This window comes from Tubulanus polymorphus, chromosome 3 (assembly GCF_964204645.1).
Source record: "Tubulanus polymorphus chromosome 3, tnTubPoly1.2, whole genome shotgun sequence".
Taxonomy (NCBI): Eukaryota; Metazoa; Nemertea; class Palaeonemertea; order Tubulaniformes; family Tubulanidae; genus Tubulanus; species Tubulanus polymorphus.
In genome coordinates, this window is record NC_134027.1 from 27,782,112 (window position 1) to 27,804,003 (window position 21,892).

Genomic DNA, 21,892 nt, shown 5'->3' on the forward strand with positions numbered 1-21,892 from the left:
TCATCATCGTCATCATCACTTACATTGATTACTTTCTTTTTTTCATTGTTTCCCTTGACAACGCTTATCTCCCTTGACGATATCGCCACGACAACCGTACAGCATGTAAGTATCTTAAACTTTTATTGTTTAATTGAATAGATTTATCGATATTAATTCAATAACCTCTCTCTCTCTCCCCCTCTCTCTCTCTCTCTCTCTCTCTCTCTCTCTCTCCCTCCCTCCCTCCCTCCCTCCCTCCCTCCCTCCCTCCCTCCCTCCGTCCCTCCTCTCTCTCCCCTCTCCTCTCTCCCTCCCTCTCCCCTACCTCTCTCTCTCTCCCCTACCTCTCTCTCCCCTCCCTCTCTCTCCCTTCCTCTCTCTCCCTCCCTCTCTCCCCTACCTCCCTCCCTCCCTCTCTCTCCTCTCTTTCTCTGTAACTGACCGATGTATTTATGGTGAAGGTGTCTCTGGTAGTGTTTGATTGAATTATGAATACAAGTGTCGTGTCTCACTCTTTCTGTATGTGTTCAATTTTCCATCATTTATCAACGTTTTTGCTTGGTTAAACATTGATAATGGTGAATTCCCTGATGTTAGTTCGTGTAAGCTCATTTCATCAGTTGATTTGTCGAGCAGCGCCTGTGATAACTGCTGCTGCTGCTGCTGCTGCTGCTGCTGATCTAACATCACCTCACTCACTACAGTCTGACACCAGCAGCAGCAGCAGCAGCAGCAGCAGCAGCAGCTAAAAGAACAACGTGCAGTAGATATTTTATCATAATCTCCCCCTCCCTCTCTCTCTCCCTCCTGTATTCATCTTTAAAATGAAGGATACTTTTTAAAAGTTTTATGTTTCTAATAACTGTTATTTCATTCTGTTTATTTCATGGTGATGTCGATGGCGTTTTGAACATTAGGGGGTAAGTGTATTGATATAAAACACGTAGTGTCTCTAGAGTACCGCGTGTTAACACCAGTCTCTCATAATTGCTGCTATAAAACCTGACAGGTTTTTCACTAATCAGAAAAACTGACGTGAAATTGTGTTTTACATGAAACAGAAACCACAATTATATGAATTACTGACGACTCTCAGTGATCAGTGATTAGCTACTAATTGTAATAGTGTGAAAGCTGGTTTATATCATACCTCCCGACCTCCCTCCTCCCCCTCCCTCCTCCCTCCCCCCTGTCACATTTACTATTCTATTGTTCACATGAACTCATTTAGGTTTAGATGCGATATTTAGATGATGTTTAGATTCAAATCGTTTAAGGGTCGGTTCTCAGCTTTTATCCGACTCAATTCAACGATGAAGACATAAGTTAAAGATTGATGATTAGCAGTTCTTACATTACCTGAGGGAGGGATAATTCTGTAATAGGATGAGGAGATGTAGACATGGTCTGTGATCATGTTCATTTCATCCTTGTGTTAACACGATGCTCCCTAATGGTTTAACTGACTCCCACTAGTGTGACAATCACTGAACTGTATCAATTCACAATCTATTTACAACTCACTTACTAGTTTATATATACCACTCCTACTCTCTACTCGATACAGCTACCGATACAGCGTAGAGTGGTACACCAGCGTGTACCGCTCTACACCGGTGTAGAGCGGTACACGCCAGTGTAGAGCGGTACACGCCAGTGTACAGCGGTACACGTTGGTGTAGAGCGGTACACGCCGGTGTAGAGTGGTACACGCCAGTGTACAGCGGTACATGCCGGTGTAGAGCGGTACACGCCGGTGTAGAGTGGTACACGCCGGTGTAGAGCGGTACACGCCGTTGTAGAGCGGTACACACCGGTGTAGAGCGGTACACACCGGTGTAGAGCGGTACACGCCGGTGTAGAGCGTAGAGCGGTACACGTTGGTGTAGAGCGGTACACGTTGGTGTAGAGCGGTACACGTTGGTGTAGAGCGGTACATGCCGGTGTAGAGCGGTACACGCCGGTGTAGAGTGGTACATGCCGGTGTAGAGCGGTACACGTTGGTGTAGAGCGGTACACTGGTGTAGAGCGGTACATGTTGGTGTAGAGCGGTACACTGGTGTAGAGCGGTACACGTTGTAAACACGGTTGTTAGTAATCATGTTTGTGATGTGTGGTGATAATTTACACGTCTAAACTGTGAAATATCTCGAGAGGTTTTAATCGTGTATTCGTGCAGAAATCATTAGCCAGCCGTTGACAGGTCATTTAGTTTAACTTATCTATCACGTCACTAGAATGTGACATGTGATGCCCCCTAGACTCAGTTAGCATGTAATACATCACAGTGGTTATCTATGATACACTTCACCGCTCATGAGGAAAGTATTAACTCAACTAAACTGAGATGTAACGAGAGAGCTGTCTCGAGAGATCGACGCCAACTCGGCGCTCGGGTCTCTCGGGAAACCACGTCCATTCATCCTAAAAACCGAAATATAACAACGTTCTCTATCGTTGCTGCTGTCGTCGTAGTTACATGTTTATCTATCTATTATTGTAGGGATATACTCCGTTACATTTAGCTGCTCAAGGAAATCATGAAGATATCATTGATGTGTTAATTGGTGCTTATAGTAAGTACCGCTAATCAACATTTCAAATGCTACATTCATTTCTACAATTCTCTACTGATTTCAGCATCTCAGTTCTGGCTTGAGTTCCACAATACTGGGTCCAGTTCCACTGTTTTGTACTCAGTTCCACTGGTCTGGATTCAGTTCCACAGTACTTGGTCCAGTTCCACAGTTGTGTACTCGGTTCCACAGTTCTGTACTCAGTTCCACAGTACTGTGCCCAGTTCCACAGTTCAGGACTCAGTTCCACAGTACTGTGCCTGATACCACAGTTCTGTGCCCGGTCCCACAGAAACTGGTGCCAAATTTGTGGAACTTGATCCAGTTCCACAGTTGTGGGTTAGAGTTAACTATGAGTTAACTCAGAGTTAAATCTTAACTCGGAACTGTGGACCCTGGATCCGGTTCTGTGGGACTGGATCCAGTACTGAGTAATTGTGTAACTGGATGGTGTAACTGTGGAACTGTGTAACTGGCTGATGTATAAATATTTATTGTATATATTTACAGAAGCTGATGTATCTATTCGTGATTATAGCGGTAAAAAGGCGAAACATTATTTACGAAACAGCGCTAGTGCTATCAGTAAGCATCGCTCTTATTCATTACATGATTTCATTCAATTTCAAAAACCAAGATTTCAAGAAAAACGTAGTTTAGAAATTAGACATTTATCTCTTCATGAAGGATTATGTAAATATTCATCTGAGGTTTAAATATTCTCAATAGGACCAGCACCGTTACTGGTTATAGACTCAAATATCGGGTGAGACAGTTCTCAATTACTGACTGCTTTATACCGCATCCTAAACAGACACTGTGCAGTAGGGACCCCCGGGCTGACTCCGGACTGACCCTCGGGCTGACTCCGGACTGACCCCCGGGGCTTATATGATATTTTATAATGATGTTTAAGATCTGATCGCTTTAATACTGCAGCTCAATTAAAGCTTATTCAAGGTTTTATTAGATGTTTATATTTAGGTGGTTTTTACTGTTTTATTTTCTCAGAGTATTTCGAATATTTTATTAAACCGAGTTTTTGTCAAAGAATCTCAGAATTTCAACTAATCAAAAACTGGCTTTATTTCTCACACGCGCAACGCACCTGCTTAATTAATTAATATTAACTTAAACCATTAACTTACATGTTTTAACATATAAACAACACATGTAAGGACACATGTTTGAATAAGGATACATGTTTTAACACAAATCTTTTATGTAAGGGTATATAGTTTAACATGGATGCATATTAAACATGTTAGGCAAAATGTTTAGTAAAGATATGTCTTTTATTTACATAAGGATACAAATTTACATGTTTTTGCATGTTCAGGATACTTGTTTTATATAAGGATACATGTTTTAACATGTTGATACGCATGTTTTGTTAAAGATACATGTTTCCATAATGTGGATACATGTTTTTAACATTTTAGGGATGTTTAAAATACGGATAAATGTTTTAACATGTTAGGACACATGTTTCCTATAAGGATACATATAAGGTGGTGGCACGTGGTATTTTATGGCCACCTGTTTCACCCCATCCACTTTAATTATTGTTCTTTTATTGGATGAATCAAATAGTTATTGATTGTTTAATGCACAACCTGTTCGCAATAAGAGATTATAAGAGAAAACACCAGTAAAAACATTGCATGTTCCGACATCGTAAATCAACTACTAGAAATCACTGAATCTGAATTTCATAACGAAGTATAAAAATAAGACAGGTCAAATAAGTACAAGTTTATATCAAGTTTATTAATTAATCAAATTAATAACTTATTAATAATATGTAATAATTATCAAAAGTTGTAATGGATTTTATTGTAATACGTCGTAATAAATGGAAATAATGATTTCTTCATAAACTATTTGATATAATGATTGAATGAATGGAGGATGAGTCTAACAGAGGATCTCTCGTCGTCAACGGAGATAGATATTCACGGTACTGTTTTCTGTTGTATTATTATTGAATGTTTTGTGTGCACGAAAAAAACCTCTTTATTTCTCTTTGATTGAATTGGATTTTAATATAAAACACATTGTCCCGCGTCGCTCGGCTCGTTTCCATCGGTTACCAGCTAATTAACGATTATTAATTCCGATGTTTCTTTGTTCCAAACCGAGATCAAGTTTCATAGATTTTCTAATATAAACGTGAATTCTCTGATCACTTCCTCTCTATTAAGTTACTGTTTTGTAAATATGATAAATACAACAATCGCGACCAGTGAGTTTGAAAACATCATTTCCCGTCTGTCGTGTATGAGATTCTGTATCCGTGACGATGACGTCTACTGTCTCTTTGTTCAGCGGTGATTGTTGACTAATCGAGTCCCGCTTTGCGCTCGGTAACTGGCTCGGTGATTCTGTGATAGGGTAGGCTCTGTCTGTCCACTGCTGCATGTTTCCTCCACCGACACTTACTCTGGCTAGTGAGGTTATTCAGAAGCATTTATAAAAGATCTTTATATATTTATAATTGCATGGTTTTGGTTTTTGTAATTTTTTTATGATTAGAAAATAGAAAGATGGAAATATATAATACAGTAAAATCCTATAATATGAAATGATAGATAAAGTCTGAGAAGTTTTCCTCGAGTTTGATTTCGACTAAATTCTTAAAGTCATCTTCAGGAATATTGAATACTAATTTTACTGTATTATCTTTGGACATAGATTCACAGTGTTTCATCAAGATCTCTATGTATGTAATGTTACAGGGTTATCTGAAATGTCTCTGGTTACACACAGTTATACCAGGATAACCTATAGTTATTCTGGGGTAACTGTGTGTACCCAGGCAGGGCAGGGCAGGGCGGGATGAGGCCGGGCAGGGCGGGATGAGGCCAACAGGGCGGGTTGAGGCCGGGCAGGGCGGGATGAGGCCGGGCAGGGCGGGATGAGGCCGACAGGGCGAGTTGAGGCCGGGCAGGGCGGGATGAGGCCAACAGGGCGGGTTGAGGCCGGGCAGGGCGGGATGAGGCCGGGCAGGGCGGGTTGAGGCCGGGCAGGGCGGGATGAGGCCGGGCAGGGCGGGATGAGGCCGACAGGGCGAGTTGAGGCCGGGCAGGGCGGGATGAGGCCAACAGGGCGGGTTGAGGCCGGGCAGGGCGGGATGAGGCCGGGCAGGGTGAGTTGAGGTCAGGCAGGGCGGGATGAGACCGGGCAGGGCGGGTTGAGGCCGGGCAGGGCGGGATGAGGCCGGGCAAAGTGGGGTGTTGAAGGTAAAGTAAAACAATAATCAGTGATGTTATAAATGTAGTAAGCACGTTCTGTTGTTAGTTATTTATAAAGAGTTGTTTATTGATTGTTTGAAACTGTTTTTATTGTAGAATTATTCAATATAGAAGAAGAGAAGAAAGTTTTATTAGGTAAATATTCCATCCCTAGAATCTAGATTTACATTTCAGTCAACTTAATCAATATTTTCTATATTTATTTGTAATGTAATTGCAGATAAAGAAGTTAAAGAAGCCGTAAAAAATGTCGGTGATCCAAAATATCAGAATATAACATCATTATTGGGATCTCAGGGCAGCAATATCAGAGCAAGTTTCAGAGCTTATCGCACTCAGATACATAACAGAAGAAACAGCAACAACAGCCCAACTTTATCACCTAAACTTAAAAAGGTAAATTATTTACAGCATATATTCTGTCTGTTCACCCTTCACTGTACCTACCACTCTGTTCACCCCATCTGACTGTTCACCCCACCCTACTCTGCAATCTAAATGTTCCCCTCCCTCTAGCTGTTCACCCCCTCCCTGTTCACCCCCTCCCTCTAGCTGTTCAGCCCCCCATCTAACTGTTCACCCCAACCCTACTCTGTTAATCCTGCACTCAAATGTTCCCCCACCTCTAACTGTTCACCCCCTCCCCCCTAACTGTTCACTCTCTGAACGTGTCACTAGTTGTAATTACATGTATAATGTCAATAGATTAATGAAGTTCTCTGATTACATCTGAACGTGTTAATATCAATAGAAATCACCATTCAGCCACTCTTACCACTCATTCACCACTCATTCACCCACTCGGCCGGTCGGCCGTTCGGGTATAAAATCATTCTGCGTAATAGAAACGCTTGAATAAATTTGTAACTAGTATTTAATAACGAGTGGTCGCGGTGTTTATAGTTAGACGAGTGATTTACAGCTGCACCAGTATTGAGGTGATTCTAATTAAATCACCACCGATCACCTATCCATCATTGTTAACTGTACACAAAACACGATCAGTAGCGGTCAGATTCAAACAGGAAATTATCGCTGCAACACAAACCTGTATTAACTATCATTAAAATTAATCATTCAATATCAATATTATATTAGATACTACGTGTAAACCGTGTAGCAGCAGCAGCCACGTAGTTTGTATAAAACTAATAAACCTTAGTCTCTCTCTCTCTCTCCTTCCACTCACCCCCTGCTACTCTCCGTACCACCAACTCACCACAACTCATACCTTTGTGAAAAGATTTTTTGTGACACTATGAAATACATAAGATCCAACTGGGATATCACTGACTTGAGCAGAGTTTATACTGTACTTTCTACTCACCCTCCAGACTCTCACCTTCAGACTCACACCTCCAGACTCTCACCTCCAGACTCTCACCTCCAGACTCTCACCTCCAGACTCACACCTCCAGACTCTCACCTCCAGACTCTCACCTCCAGACTCTCACCTCCAGGCCTCCACCTCCAGACTGCCACCTCCAGACTCTCACCTCCAGACTGCCACCTCCAGACTCTCACCTCCAGGCCTCCACCTCCAGACTCCCACCTCCAGACTGCCACCTCCAGACTGCCACCTCCAGACTGCCACCTCCAGACTGCCACCTCCAGACTGCCACCTCCAGACTCTCACCTCCAGACTGCCACCTCCAGACTCTCACCTCCAGACTCTCACCTCCAGACTGCCACCTCCAGACTCTCACCTCCAGACTCTCACCTCCAGACTGCCACCTCCAGACTCTCACCTCCAGACTGCCACCTCCAGACTCTCACCTCCAGACTCTCACCTCCAGACTGCCACCTCCAGACTGCCACCTCCAGACTGCCACCTCCAGACTGCCACCTCCAGACTCTCACCTCCAGACTCTCACCTCCAGACTGCCACCTCCAGACTCTCACCTCCAGACTGCCACCTCCAGACTCTCACCTCCAGACTCTCACCTCCAGACTGCCACCTCCAGACTCTCACCTCCAGACTCTCACCTCCAGACTGCCACCTCCAGACTCTCACCTCCAGACTGCCACCTCCAGACTGCCACCTCCAGACTGCCACCTCCAGACTGCCACCTCCAGACTCTCACCTCCAGACTCTCACCTCCAGACTGCCACCTCCAGACTCTCACCTCCAGACTGCCACCTCCAGACTCTCACCTCCAGACTCTCACCTCCAGACTGCCACCTCCAGACTCTCACCTCCAGACTCTCACCTCCAGACTGCCACCTCCAGACTCTCACCTCCAGACTCTCACCTCCAGACTGCCACCTCCAGACTCTCACCTCCAGACTGCCACCTCCAGACTCTCACCTCCAGACTCTCACCTCCAGACTGCCACCTCCAGACTCGCCTCCAGGCCCCCACCTCCTAACTCCCACCCCACCTCCTAACTCCCACCCCACCTCCTAACTCCCACCCCACCTCCTTACTCCCACCCCACCTCCTAACTCCCACCCCACCTCCAGGCTTCTACCCCACCTCCAGGCTTCCACCCTGACCTCTATTTATTATTATATTTTTGCTTTGTATACAGTGTAAAGAACCCGGTTCGAGTTCAGAAACTGGAAAAAAACGTAAAGACAGCAAAAAAGGAAAAGAAATGTTTGGATTCGGGTAAAATATATCTATTATTATCTCTATTTCAATCTGTGGACTGCATGCACAATACAATGAAATTCATTTATACTTTCAGGGTGCCGACAACATCGAGAGTAAAATCAGAATCTGATATGAATAAAAAAAGCTTCTTTATTTAGAATCTATCTATAGGCTATATAGTGTATCTATCTATATACATTGTATTATGTATTATCTGCCTATTGTATTGAATTATATTGTATTTGAATTTTATTTAGTTTTATGTCAAACATATTTAAAACTGTACCAATAATTAACTGAACTAGGTTCTAGTACGCATAGAACACGTGTTTAAATGTTCTCAGTAAAATATGTTACATTATTTATACGTTTATCTGAATTCTGAAGCATCAAAAACTTTCTCCTAATTCTATTCTATAATCGACATATGTTTTCGTGATTTATACAAATTGTACAGATTTTCCTACATCTGTTGGTGGCTTCATTGTTTCCGAAACAAAACACATCAAACTAATAAAAATTTATCATCATCAGAACTGATTTTTTTCTGGAATAATAGCGTTGTTTATAGTAGATCGTTTTTTTTTTTTGAATAACAAATCCGTTTTCTGATTTTGTATTTATTCTGACAATAAATATCTCTCATCTAAATATCTACGAGTTTTTGTGTCATCGGTTCTAGCCCTGGTAAGCGAGGTGGACAATCATTCGAGCGTTGAATAATCGAAAGCTACTGCTGCAGGCGAGGATTGTTAACACCGAAGTTGATAAGATTTAAATGCGGACAATAACCCGTAATCGAGACCGATTTAACGAAGATTTTCCCGTGAATTAATGATTATTTTAGATGAAGTAAATGTAAACATGCGATGATAATGATGTAAGAACAGAGTGTAATCGTCGCGTGTCGGTTTCACTTCATCGATCAAGCAACAAAAACCTCCTCGATCTGAGATCAGACTCAACAGTGAAATTAACCAATCAGTTTTTATTGTTTATCGTAAAGAAGTGACCGTATACAACAGGGTTCCTGGGTGTAAGTGTGATCGGGTACCCGAGGGCTCCTGGAGAGGCGGGTGGCTCCAATGAATTAAGGACCTCCTGGGTATATAGGCGAGTGGCTCCCATGAGTCGAGGACCTCCTGGGTAGGCGGGTTGCTCCGTTGAGTCATGAATATCCTGAGTATGCGGGTGGTTCCCAGTCAAGGCCTGCTGGTTAGACGACGGGAGGACGGCTCCTATAAGTTGAGGGCCTGCTGGGTAGGTGGTGTGTCGGTAGAGCCGGGCTGATACAACCAGTTGATGCTCGCGTCAAGCTTTCCGTAAGCGGTTAAACTAACTGAAATTGAAGGTCACAGCTGACGGCCAATATGACGTCACAGTATGATCGCGTGCAGTAAAACTATTCAATATTGGACACAAAATTGATTCCTAAAACAGAAACTGACAGAAATTTGACTGTTTCCGGTTGGTTATTTGTTTATAACCGGAAGTGAACGGACAGAGAGAAGTTGATGTATTTCCGGTGGGTACAGTAGCTACACGAGATAGCCATCAATCAGAGACCAGAGACAAACACGAGATCAACCGGGCATCAATCAGCGATCAGAGACAAACACGAGATCAACCGGGCATCAATCAGTTTTCCATCTCTCTATCTTTACAGCGTGTCACGCTATTGTGTGTTAGCACGTGACCAGGAAATGACCAATCATAGGGTTAACTAGGTGTGCTTCATTCCCTCACTTCCCCTCACTTCCCCTCACCCCGACCATTTCAATCATTTATTTATCATTTATAAAACAAATAAAACTATCACGATATACCTGTCAAACCTCGCAAACCAGGGTCTACTTCAAGAAGCAGTCATCACTTTGTATCGGACAGAGTATAATACGAATACATTATACAGACAACAACAAGTCCAACGGAGATTCAAACTCATCACGCCCAGTCTAAACTCATTACTGGTTCTATAACCAATCTTACAACTTAAGACCAGTCTAAACTCATTACTGGTTCTATAACCAATCTAACATCTTAAGACCAGTCTAAACTCATTACTGGTTCTATAACCATTCTAACAATTTGAGACCAGTCTAAACTCATTTTGGTTCTATAACCAATCTAACAACTTGAGACCAGTCTAAGCTCATTACTGGTTCTATAAACAATCTAACAACTTAAGACCAGTCTAAACCCATTTTGGTTCTATAACCAATCTAACAACTTAAGACCAGTCTAAACTCATTTAGGTTCTTAAACACAATTTGAGACCAGTCTAAACTCATTTTGCTTCTATGGTAAATCTAAAATATCTAAGATAAATTTTGGACTGAGTCACGCCTGGTGAAACTGGTTTATGCCGCTGCTGCCGCTGCTGCTGCTGCAGCTGCCGCTACCGCTGCTGCTGCGACATGTTGTGCGTGTGTCGATGTACCTTTCAGTGAAAGTGGAATGTGAGGAGACCTGGGGCTGAATAATGAAAGACGTTTATTCAGTTGCAGCGTAAATGAAAATGAAACAGCGATAAGTGATCTTTCCAGTTGACTGAACACGACACAGACGACAGTTTTATTGACAGCTCATTCAAATGAGTTAACCGTTAACGGTTGTTTTCTGTTTGAATTACAAATGTTTCGCGATGTATCCCACTGGCTTTAACAACACGATACGCGTTGAATAAAAATTCAATTTATAATCCGAGCAAAAACAGAAATACCACAAACCGCCATAGACCACTTCACTACTGCTGCTGCTGCTGCTGCTGCTGCTGCTGCTGCTGCTGCTGCTGCTGCTGCTGCTGCTGGTGTCAACCATATGGTTACAAAACAATAAAATCACGGATTCGAACCCGAACTTGAGAACACTCGTCACAAACTCTTCAAATTCAATATAATAATATAAGTGATAGTTGAGTTTTATTCGCTGTGTATTTGAGTTCTATAGGTAGGAGTAAAAGGCTGCACTTCATAAAACAATATCTAAAATAAACTATGTTTATAAAGGGTTAGGGTAATGTCATAGGTCCGCCTCAGCAACCATACTTCACTGGCTTCTGTTAAACATAATGTTTACAATTCAAACTCGTGTTTCATAAATTCATTGTTTGAAATTATAGAGATGAGATTTGTATATGAAATATAAAACCAGGCGGCGCGGTGTAGGCCACGACTCGGAGCCGTCCGCGGTGAGTACCATTAAACAATAGATAATTGCAAATATTCGATACAAAAAAAATCTGCGCATCTCAAAAAAAGACAATGGACATCATGCCTGACAACCAGTGCAATAGTGATCAAATAGCTACTCCAGTATCTACTCCAGTGTAGCTACTCCGGGACCTATAACAACAACGATATCCTCAATGAGTATCATTTTACTATTTATAAACCAACATCTGACTCGCACACGGTGTCGCGCACACGGTGTCGCGCACACGGTGCCGCGTAGACAGGGAAAAAGCAATGTTCTTTATTTCCATTTCCATGGGCCTTTGACTTTGACAGAGAAGCGATTAAGGTTTGTTTCGAAAGGTTCGGGGTATAAATGTTTTTTTGTATCTTGTATTATGGTGACTTAAATAACTTAAAGAAATGTCTGAAGATGTCTGGCAATTCATTGTTAACATATTGTTAGTTGAATTGAGAGATTTGGAGATAATTTATATCATTCAATTTCAAAATGTTTGCATCTTTAAATAAGGGTTAAGTAGGGGCAACATAGTCAGTTTTATGAGTTACACGCACTGTTTTCTTTTGTAAGATTTCTAAACGTTTTAAGGTGGATTGGTGAAGAACCCCGAACGATATTACAATAACTAAGGTGACAGTAAATGAAAGAGTTATACAATTTAAGAAGGGTTGTTTTGGTCAACAATTGATTTAATTCGCCAATGATGTCAATTTTATGTGTTTTTAAGAAACGATATTGATGAGTTCGGTGAGGTCGTCACTGCGAAGTGAATCACGTCAAATAATTGATCAGTAAAACTTGTCTAGCTTTTTTTCTAAATGTTTCATTCGTCGCGCAATAAATAAAGAAATTTGCGGATGAGTCAAAAACACTGAGCAGAATTCCTACTTTACGCATGACCATTTGTTCATCTCCAGATAAACTAAAACTTATTCCAAACCTAGCACGGAAGAAATTTAACAATCGATCTAAAGATGCCGGTATTTCAAATACAAAATACATCAATACAATTATTAGAACCATTTTTAATATTTTCAATTCAGCGGATGTATTTTGAGTTTTCTCACTGGTCGCCGCTGTGTCCGTGTGAAGTTGTTTCTCTTGAGTCCGTTTTCTAAATATCATGACTCCAAACAAAGTTATATTTAACGCTATCAAGACACTAAAAGGTACAATTACAGTCATGAATATGTAGGTATTAAAAGTGAAGTAGTACGCGTAATTAGGATGATAATGAAACACGGTTTTCGATGTTTTAGCTCCAAAAGCTCCCATTGTGAATAATCCCTCTGTACAACGATCTGTTGCCCTTCCGGGTAAATAAAGTGGAAAATAATATGGCCAGTTACAAACTGCAGCGAAGAAAGCATTGAAAATCGAAAGAGAAATAATTTGTTTTTTGTTCCAGAATCGTCTAAAATACAGCGGACTCGCGACAACCAGAAGTCTTTCAAAATTTACAATCACAACGGTCCAATTTCTGGCAGTTTGGAATGTAAAGTATAATGGCAGCGCCCATATTATAATTTCGTGTCCAAAAAACCAGTCGTCATAACGCCCGAGAATATCGGTGGTTTTGCTTACCTCGATGACAATAATACGAAACGGATAAAGTATAAACACTGAAACAAGAAACAGTAAATCAAACCAGGCAAGAATTATAATAGTTCGATAAGTGGAACGACCGATCCTTCTGAATATAACAATAGAAACACAGTTTAGCATCATTCCTAGAATTGAAGCTGTTGAATATCCGTATTGGTAAATGTTGTAACTAAATAAATGATCCCATCGTTCCGGTGGGGGAACACATTGAGGGGACTCAGTCGTGGTGGTGGATGTGAGTTGAGACGTAAAATTCATATTTAAACTGCAGTAGCAGCAGCAGCAGCGGCGGCGGCGGCGGCGGTGGCGGCAGCAGCAGCAGCAGCAGCAACAGCAGCAGTAGCAGCAGCGCGGCAGTAGCAGCAGTAGCAGTAGCAGCAACAGCAGCAGCAACAGCAGCAGCAATCAGCTTCCAGTGAAATAACAAGAGATACTTCAGATCGCGTTCAACTCTCTTCAATGGTACAATAACACATGTGATACTGCTAGCCTGCTATTATCTATCTACATGTGGTAACACCCATCTACACTGTGCAGGAAATTGTCATGCAAGAAACTTTCTGAAATACTTTTTATTCACTAGTCTCCAATAGAATAGATTTGTATATTCGAAAAATAGTAGAATTCAGTATATTTGAGTCAAGCTATATCAGTGAACTAGTGGAGGTTTCAGGTGACTAGACATTGGAAGCAAATAATAATAAGGTCTCCGTAATGAGTGACTGATGGTGACTGGTGACGAGTCAGGTGTGGCGACTGTTGACCAGTCAGGTGTGGTGACTGTTGACTAGTCAAGTGTGGTGACTGTTGACCAGTCAGGTGTGGTGACTGTTGACTAGTCAGGTGTCCGTCAGGATACCTACGACTTGGGGACGTGACATCCTCACAACGATAGAACCTCATCCTCACAACAATAGAACCTCATCCTCGCAACAATAGAACCTCATCCTCACAACAATAGAACCTCATCCTTACAACAATAGAACCTCATCCTTACAACAATAGTACCTCATCCTAACAACGATAGAACCTCATCCTCACAACAATAGAACCTCATCCTCACAACAATAGAACCTCATCCTCACAACAATAGAACCTCATCCTCACAACAATAGAACCTCATCCTTACAACAATAGAACCTCATCCTCACAACAATAGAACCTCATCCTCACAACAATAGAACCTCATCCTCACAACAATAGTACCTCATCCTCACAACAATAGAACCTCATCCTCACAACAATAGAACCTCATCCTTACAACAATAGAACCTCATCCTCGCAACAATAGAACCTCATCCTTACAACAATAGAACCTCATCCTCACAACAATAGAACCTCATCCTCACAACAATAGAACCTCATCCTCGCAACAATAGAACCTCATCCTCACAACAATAGAACCTCATCCTCACAACAATAGAACCTCATCCTTACAACAATAGAACCTCATCCTCACAACAATAGAACCTCATCCTCGCAACAATAGAACCTCATCCTCACAACAAATCACAACTTGTGTATATTATTAATAATTATCTATTGAAACATAATTTTATTTTCGATTTAATTTTACACAATTAATCAATAATTGTATACATTTAATTGATCATACATACACACGTACACGATATGATGGCAAGTATTTCCGAACCTCGCTTACCGAGGTATGACTCTGAACCTCGCTTACCGAGGTATGACTCTGAACCTCGCTTACCGAGGTATGACTCCGAACCTCGCTTACCGAGGTATGACTCATAGAGAGCACAGTTTTTATAATCCCGCATCACGTGATCGACCGCTAACTTTTGTCATCGGCTACAAAAATGCAATAAACATTTCAAATTTCGAGTTATTTTTAATCAGATTTAACATCAGATACTAATAATCAATATTATATTAATCCCGGTTGAGAAACGCTTACGTTTATCTATTGACGTTGATGACGTTGATGATGATGACGTAATAGCAGTAAACGGTAAATGACTGCCAGAGGTGACTACTGTAATAAAAAACAAACAACAAGATGAATGGTCGATGACGTCATACGCCGACGTTGTGGTGGTACTCGACACGTGAAGAGAGATTTGATTAACATTGTTGAGTTGATTACCAACAATACAAACTATAACATTCAATAGACTACGTTGACACAATAGTTCACATCTCGAGACCAAACGTAACAAATACGCGTTATTAATGAACGTCTAATTGAGTGTGTGTACTTAACCACTAGGGGGAGCTATGTGTATTTAACCAATAGAGGGAGCTTTGTGTAAACACTACTCGTGTTCGTATTCACTAAGGGTAGCTATGTATGAGTGTATATTTACACCACTAGGGGGAGCTATGTGTATTTAACCAATAGAGGGAGCTGTGTGTACTTAACCACTCATGTTCGTATTCACTAAGGGTAGCTGATGTATGAGTGTGTATTTACACCACTAGGGGGAGCTATGTATGAGTGTGTATTTACACCACTAGGGGGAGTTTACTAACCTGTAAGTTGTGATGTATGATGACGAGTAGGAATGATGGCTGTAGCCGCTGGCGCCCCCTGGTGATGCGGTATTGTAGTTAGTTTATACGGATGATGATGATGCTGATGATGAATGTCTGTGAAATGTTTACTGAATGCTGCAGCTGATACGGGGTAAGGTATAGTCCATCCGGTGCATCTTACAGCAGCTGCAGCGGCAGCAGCAGATGCCGATATTAAATGATGGTTATATTGTCCGAATGCCGTATGCATTGTAGGAGTCGGTTTTCTCAGGTAAACCGGAGGAGGACTCCTCCGACTCGGAGGAGGACTATCCGATGTCGCGGTGTGCGCTAAAGACCAGATTTTAGGTTTAACTACATTTTCAACGGCGGCGGGTTTCGACGGTACTCCGGCTGATCGCGAAGTAATACATTTCATAGTCGGTTCCGGCGAACTTCTGGGGGAACTATTTTCGAGTGAATTCGGAGATGAAGGTGACGATATTCCCCCGTGATTGTTCGCTGAATCTGTCAATAAAATAAACTATTATTATTATTATTATTATTATTATTATTATTATTATTATTATTCCCGATATCAACAAGAATTATTAAAATATCAATAATACACTTATATCAATAAATACAAATTATGTAATAATTTTAGTTTTTTTTTGCGTTTGAAAATGAATTATTATCGGCAACTTATTATTTATCTTCATCACCTAAGTCATACATATTTCTATGGTGGAATGATAATGAAATATATATACGTATTAGAGGAAGAATATTTTAAAATCCTATCAAGATTGATGAACAAAATATGTTTTAAGAGTGTTAAATTCACAATGAATAATTTTAACCCCCTCTCTCCCCCTCTCTCAAATATTTATCAAAAATTCCGATTATCGGTTTCAACTAAAACCACCATGAAGAGATTAGAATTCAAAAACGTGTCGTAAAATCTAAAATCTGAAAAGCGGAAAGTTCGGAATTTTAAAAACTTATTTATCGATGTTTCAGTTTCTTTAGTTTTGATGACAATTAGTTTTCATTTTGCAAAACTCCACGAATTTGTAACTGTTTAAAGTAAGTCTGAATCCGGAAGAAATAAATGAACGTAAGAAATGGTTGAAGAAATCGATGATGTTGATGAGGTATTTTAGAGAGAGACAGATCCCGGCGTCAGTAGGATATGGTTGAACAGAGACTGGTGTCCGGTGATTGACAGTTTACAGTTGGACGGGTTCAGCTATGCATGTATGTTTGTGCGGGTAATTATGTAAGAACGCTTGATCCTAACACATTTCTCGACTAAACTAAATAGTTAGTTTAAATAGTTAGTTTAACTAATTGTTTAACAGTTGTTAACGATGTTACCGTGTAATCCATCTTGTAACATTGTAACAACTGTATATAAACCTCTCCCTCTCAGAGCGCAGACACGCCGCGGCTGGACAGGTGCGAACAAACCCGAGCTACAAATTACCTGGTAATTTGTTTTTTGAGTTCAGACTGTTGAAAAAACTGTTTCAAATATATTACATCAGTTCCTATACAAGCGGGTATCATCCTCGCTTACCGGGGTATGGTTGGTAGCTAGCCCTGGCAGGCAAGGTGCGCTGGAAAGAATGTATTAAGCTGGTGCCTACCTGAACTCGGGGGTACTGTTCCGCTATCCCTTCTATCCGATACCAGACACTCTCCCTCCTCCTCCTCTCCATCGCTTCCAACTTTTATCTCCTCGTCATCATCATCGTCGTCGTCATCGCAACGGTTGCGTGGCGACCATGTCATTTTATTCTCTTTTTTGAGTCGTCTGCGCGCGTTAGCGAACCAGGTCGACACTTGAGTTAGCGTCATTTTAGTAATTATTGCTAACATGATTTTTTCTCCTTTGGTCGGGTAGGGATTTTTGATATGTTCCTGTAACCAGGCTTTCAGTGTACTCGTACTTTCTCGTGTGGCATTCTTCCGTCGCGATCCGTTCAAATCCATTCCGTTATATCTGCAAACATACAAATATATCCATTGATTTATCTTCTATATCATTATTGTATATTTCGATACTTGATGTATTTTAAAATTGATGTATTAGTGAAACGCGGATAGTTGTTTATAGTTTAACTATAGATTTATTTTTGTTACTAATAATTTAGAGAAAGTTCATCAAGTAAATAAGTGAATTAGGTAGATTTCTATATGTTGAAGATTAGCGACGTTTTATGAAGTGATTATTAATATTTTTTTACAATAGTCAAATCGGTTTGTATTCTCTGATATATACACTTGAATGCACGTGCGCCACTCCACTCGTCGTCTCTATTCGAACTGTTGTGTATAAATAAGTGTCGTTTCTAGTTCAAAAAGCAATTTAACAAAAATTCATTCGGCTTCGAGTTATCAGCGAGCACAATGATTTTCCGTGATAAAAAACGGGTTTTAGAGCGGGTGAATTCAAACCTCAGTCGTATTATTATAATACCGGTTCATTTTTTTCTAAATACAAATTACACGAATTACAACACCAGCCCCAGTAGGTATAAAAACCGTGTTATAGATGGCGCTTTAAAACTGAATGAAAATTCCAACATGTCGGCGACAATAGTTTAAAGTGTCACTCGACACACACAGCGAAAGAGCTCTATTCACTAATGGTTGTTCATTTCACTGCCCAACAAGCACTCTTTATATATTACTGTATACAATCTGCCTCCTAATCTTAGTGCTCACACCCAATTACTGCACCTGCGATCCCGACACTGGCGCCCCCTATTACTCACCCCGGATAAGGATATGCGGCCGCCATTGCGGCGGAAGTGTCGTACGGATAACAGGCGACCGGTTGATAGATATTTCTCCAAGCAGATTCACCTCCATCTTTAAACGTGGCAGCGGCCGCCGCGTAACCAGAACTCTGAAACATACAGAGAATACAGAATATACAGAATACAGACAGAATACAGACAGAATATAGAATATACACAATACAGAATACAGACAGAATACAGAATACAGAATATACACAATACAGAATACAGCATACAGAATATACACAATATACACAATACAGACAAAATACAGAATACAGACAGAATACAGAATAAAGAGAGAATACAGAATATAGAATACAGACAGAATACAGAATACAGATATTTCACTACCAAATCTCTGGTACAGATAAACGGAGAAACGTTTAAAAATTTGCAATATTTGTTTAAATGTAAATAAAGTATTCTGCAGAATGTTACGTAATATTGATTTCAAAAAACTAAAATTTGAAAGGAAAAAGCCAAAATTGGTCGATAGAGGGCACTCCTATCACCAGCGCCATCTATAAATCTATACACAAGTGCTGGTACGGCGCTGACGGGATCTCTCAGAATCTGCTAACGTCGCGACTTGAATAAAAACCGTTTCAATCAAAATACAAAAATCACAAATTCGGGATTTCTCTGTATTTCGACTTCCGGTTGAATAGCATTGTTAAACAGGGCATAAAGCGGAATTCAGGGTTGCCATGGTGGCCGTTACATGCTTGTAATTGCAAATTTGATCAAATCTTGCAACTTGCTGTCAGAATTCAGGAAGAAATAACAAACTAGTGATTTCTGTTAACACGACTGAATTCATGGTCTGCTGGTTCTTGAGTTAGACCGCAAACACCGCAGCAATAGCGCACCAGCCGATCGGTTTGTTACAACAACAGTCGCCGAAACTTTTCATTCTTAAATATTCTTAAATACTACACGAAAAAAACACAGTTGAATTCACGGGGTAAACATTGATATTGAGAAATGATTGATTGATTCACGATACAGAGAGAGAGAGCAGACGTGTTCTATATTGACTTATACTATCAGTGACACTGACGGCGGTCGGTCACAGTCATATCTACAACTAATGATTAATTTATGGCCTTTAACATCGTCGCATATTCCTTATAAATATCAAAGAAACACTCGTCAAAACTGACTGTTTACATACAACTTTAAACACAGTTAAAATACAAATAATTTCAAAGGTTATATTTGACGAAACACCTTCCTTATAAAACTGGTCTCAAATAAAGAGTGAATTTTCTATGTTCTCTAAATAGGTGATTGATTATGACAACGTGATAACCGTTAGCAACTATGTAACGGCGCGCATTGTTGACGGTTCATCAGATGAGATTTAAATATCGACTATGACGTCATTAAAATCTAATTAATCATGTGACATCTTTCCGAATTTAACCGTCTTTTAACACGTGATTTGTCACGACTCGAACGCCTCGGTTTCGTGTGGAGAGAAATAGAATATAATCACTTACCAGGGACGAGTATAAAGCCGGGTCTATGTACGCAGCGCCCCCTGGTGGCGTGTAAACGGCATCCGTAAGCGCGGTGACTCTCGGGAATATGGAGGTCGGAGTGCAGGAACATACACCGGTAAGAGGGTCGGTGATGACAGGTCGACCCCCTTCACAACACGTGGTAGAGACACTACTCACCGCGGCCGGGACCGGGGGTGTCGCCAATATCTACAAAATAGATATTACAACAAAATACATAATTCTAGTTCGACCAGTGGCACGTGAGGTTGTTCAACTTTCTCAACTAAAACTCACTGACGCGGAAAATAAAATGATTTATGAGATTTAAAAAAAACTTGTTCTTTTTTTTCAACGTGTAACAAATAAAAACGTGACATTTTAGTAAAATCTAGTCGCATGTACGATCAGTATTATAGACTCATATATCATAGTGAATGAATTCGAACCCGGGTCATCCGTGAATTGATAACCACTAACGACCATTGATCAATGTAATATTATACGATAAACCTAAAATGTATCAGATAAACTTCACGAATGACAAGATATTTAATGGTTATTGATAGTGATTTTGATAAGTGTAGTTATTGTAAGGTTGATCGTTCATACAATTTTATTGCCCTAACGACGCAGTTAAACTAAACAAACGATTTCAATCTTTAGAATAAAACACAAACCATGTCTTACAGAAAACAGAAATGCAAATCATTTATGAGAGTGTGTTATAACCTGGTTAACCGAATCAGTAAATCTTAAAAAACGAAAAGTAACTCGAAGATAAAAACCGGATTTTGTAAAAAAATAGCTCGCAAACTTTTGATAGAATTAGGTTTACCTTTAAATTAGGACCGGGCGTCCATAAGCGCCTATACGTAACTCACTGAATGCCCAGTTCTACTGTAAGTCGGGTTTAAGTTCGGAACTTGGGTTAAATTCAGTACATTTCAATGCAATCATGTTTAACAGTCGAACCGGATATAGTTTTTAAGTTCTCTGTTTAGATTTGTTTATTTATATTTGCTAAAGATTCATTTAGTTTGCGCGTATTTACAAATCAGATTTAGTTCTTAAAAGGATTATCCTACAGTTAATCTAAGATTATCAGTAAAATGTGACTGAAGCCGTTAACTAACCTGTGGTCTTGGAGCATTAGGAGGAACTGGTAACGATACTGTCGACATGTTATATCCAGATATCTGCGAAAACGACATAGTTCAAAAACATCGGAATATATTCCTCAACAACTCGCTAACTAGCCCTCTAAAACTTCTTCTACCTGTGAAATATCTCCACTTATACAAACCTGCTCTTCATCGCTATTGGCGGGAATATTGAACAAGAGGCGTGGCTACGGCTTGTCAATCACGATAACGTATCGTCATGTTCAGTAAAACGGTACAATATTGACATTGTATTGTGTGAACAGACCACGCCTACCGCGAACTAGCTGTTTGACACCGTGTCTGTGTCTGTGTCTGTCTGTGTATGAAGTTTATCTATGTCGATTTATCAACAAAAAAACTAGATTTCTATTCGCGATAGAATTCTCCGCCATTTCAACAAACAAAATGACCATTGATGGATGAAACACTTCGAGTCCATGTTGACAAGATACCACGATAAGAAATAAAAAAGTGTCTGAAATGTTTACAGTTTATTCAACGTTTCGACTTTATCCTTATATTCGTCAATAATCAGTTATCCAGGGTTGTATTTAGCAGGAGGGGGTAGGCAGGGGCTTAGCCGGGGTTAACTTAGGAAAAGTGCCCTTTGCAAGTATTATCGTTCCTACAAAATTGCCCTTTTTCGGGGTTTTCTGCCCCCAAAATTCAAATGCTAGGTGTACGGCCCTGTATTCCTGAAGATGACTATTAGGATATAGTCG

At 40.6% G+C, this 21,892-nt stretch overlaps 2 protein-coding genes across 3 annotated transcripts; one reads left to right on the forward strand and one right to left on the reverse strand.

Annotated features, from left to right (window-relative positions):
- The first annotated feature begins 557 nt into the window (after window positions 1-557).
- Window positions 558-9,035, forward strand: LOC141902277 (ankyrin repeat domain-containing protein SOWAHB-like). The gene is made up of 7 exons (XM_074789925.1): window positions 558-584; window positions 2,486-2,558; window positions 3,069-3,143; window positions 5,909-5,947; window positions 6,033-6,208; window positions 8,344-8,423; window positions 8,503-9,035. The coding sequence occupies exons 1-7, from the start codon at window positions 558-560 to the stop codon at window positions 8,564-8,566; spliced, it is 534 nt and encodes a 177-aa protein (XP_074646026.1). The 3' UTR covers window positions 8,567-9,035.
- A 5,774-nt stretch (window positions 9,036-14,809) lies between these two features.
- Window positions 14,810-21,425, reverse strand: LOC141902334 (uncharacterized). 2 transcript variants are annotated; one of them, XM_074790007.1, is made up of 8 exons: window positions 21,311-21,425; window positions 21,141-21,203; window positions 20,005-20,214; window positions 18,473-18,606; window positions 17,342-17,697; window positions 15,708-16,217; window positions 15,133-15,210; window positions 14,810-15,026 (listed from the first exon to the last, which is right to left on the reverse strand). In XM_074790007.1, exons 2-8 carry the CDS (start codon window positions 21,186-21,188, stop codon window positions 15,010-15,012), a joined length of 1,353 nt encoding a protein of 450 aa, XP_074646108.1. In that variant the 5' UTR covers window positions 21,189-21,203; window positions 21,311-21,425; the 3' UTR covers window positions 14,810-15,009. The 2 variants fall into 2 exon arrangements, with proteins under 2 accessions (XP_074646108.1, XP_074646107.1); XM_074790006.1 differs by lacking the exon at window positions 21,311-21,425 and having other exon boundaries at window positions 21,141-21,287.
- Window positions 21,426-21,892: the final 467 nt, after the last annotated feature.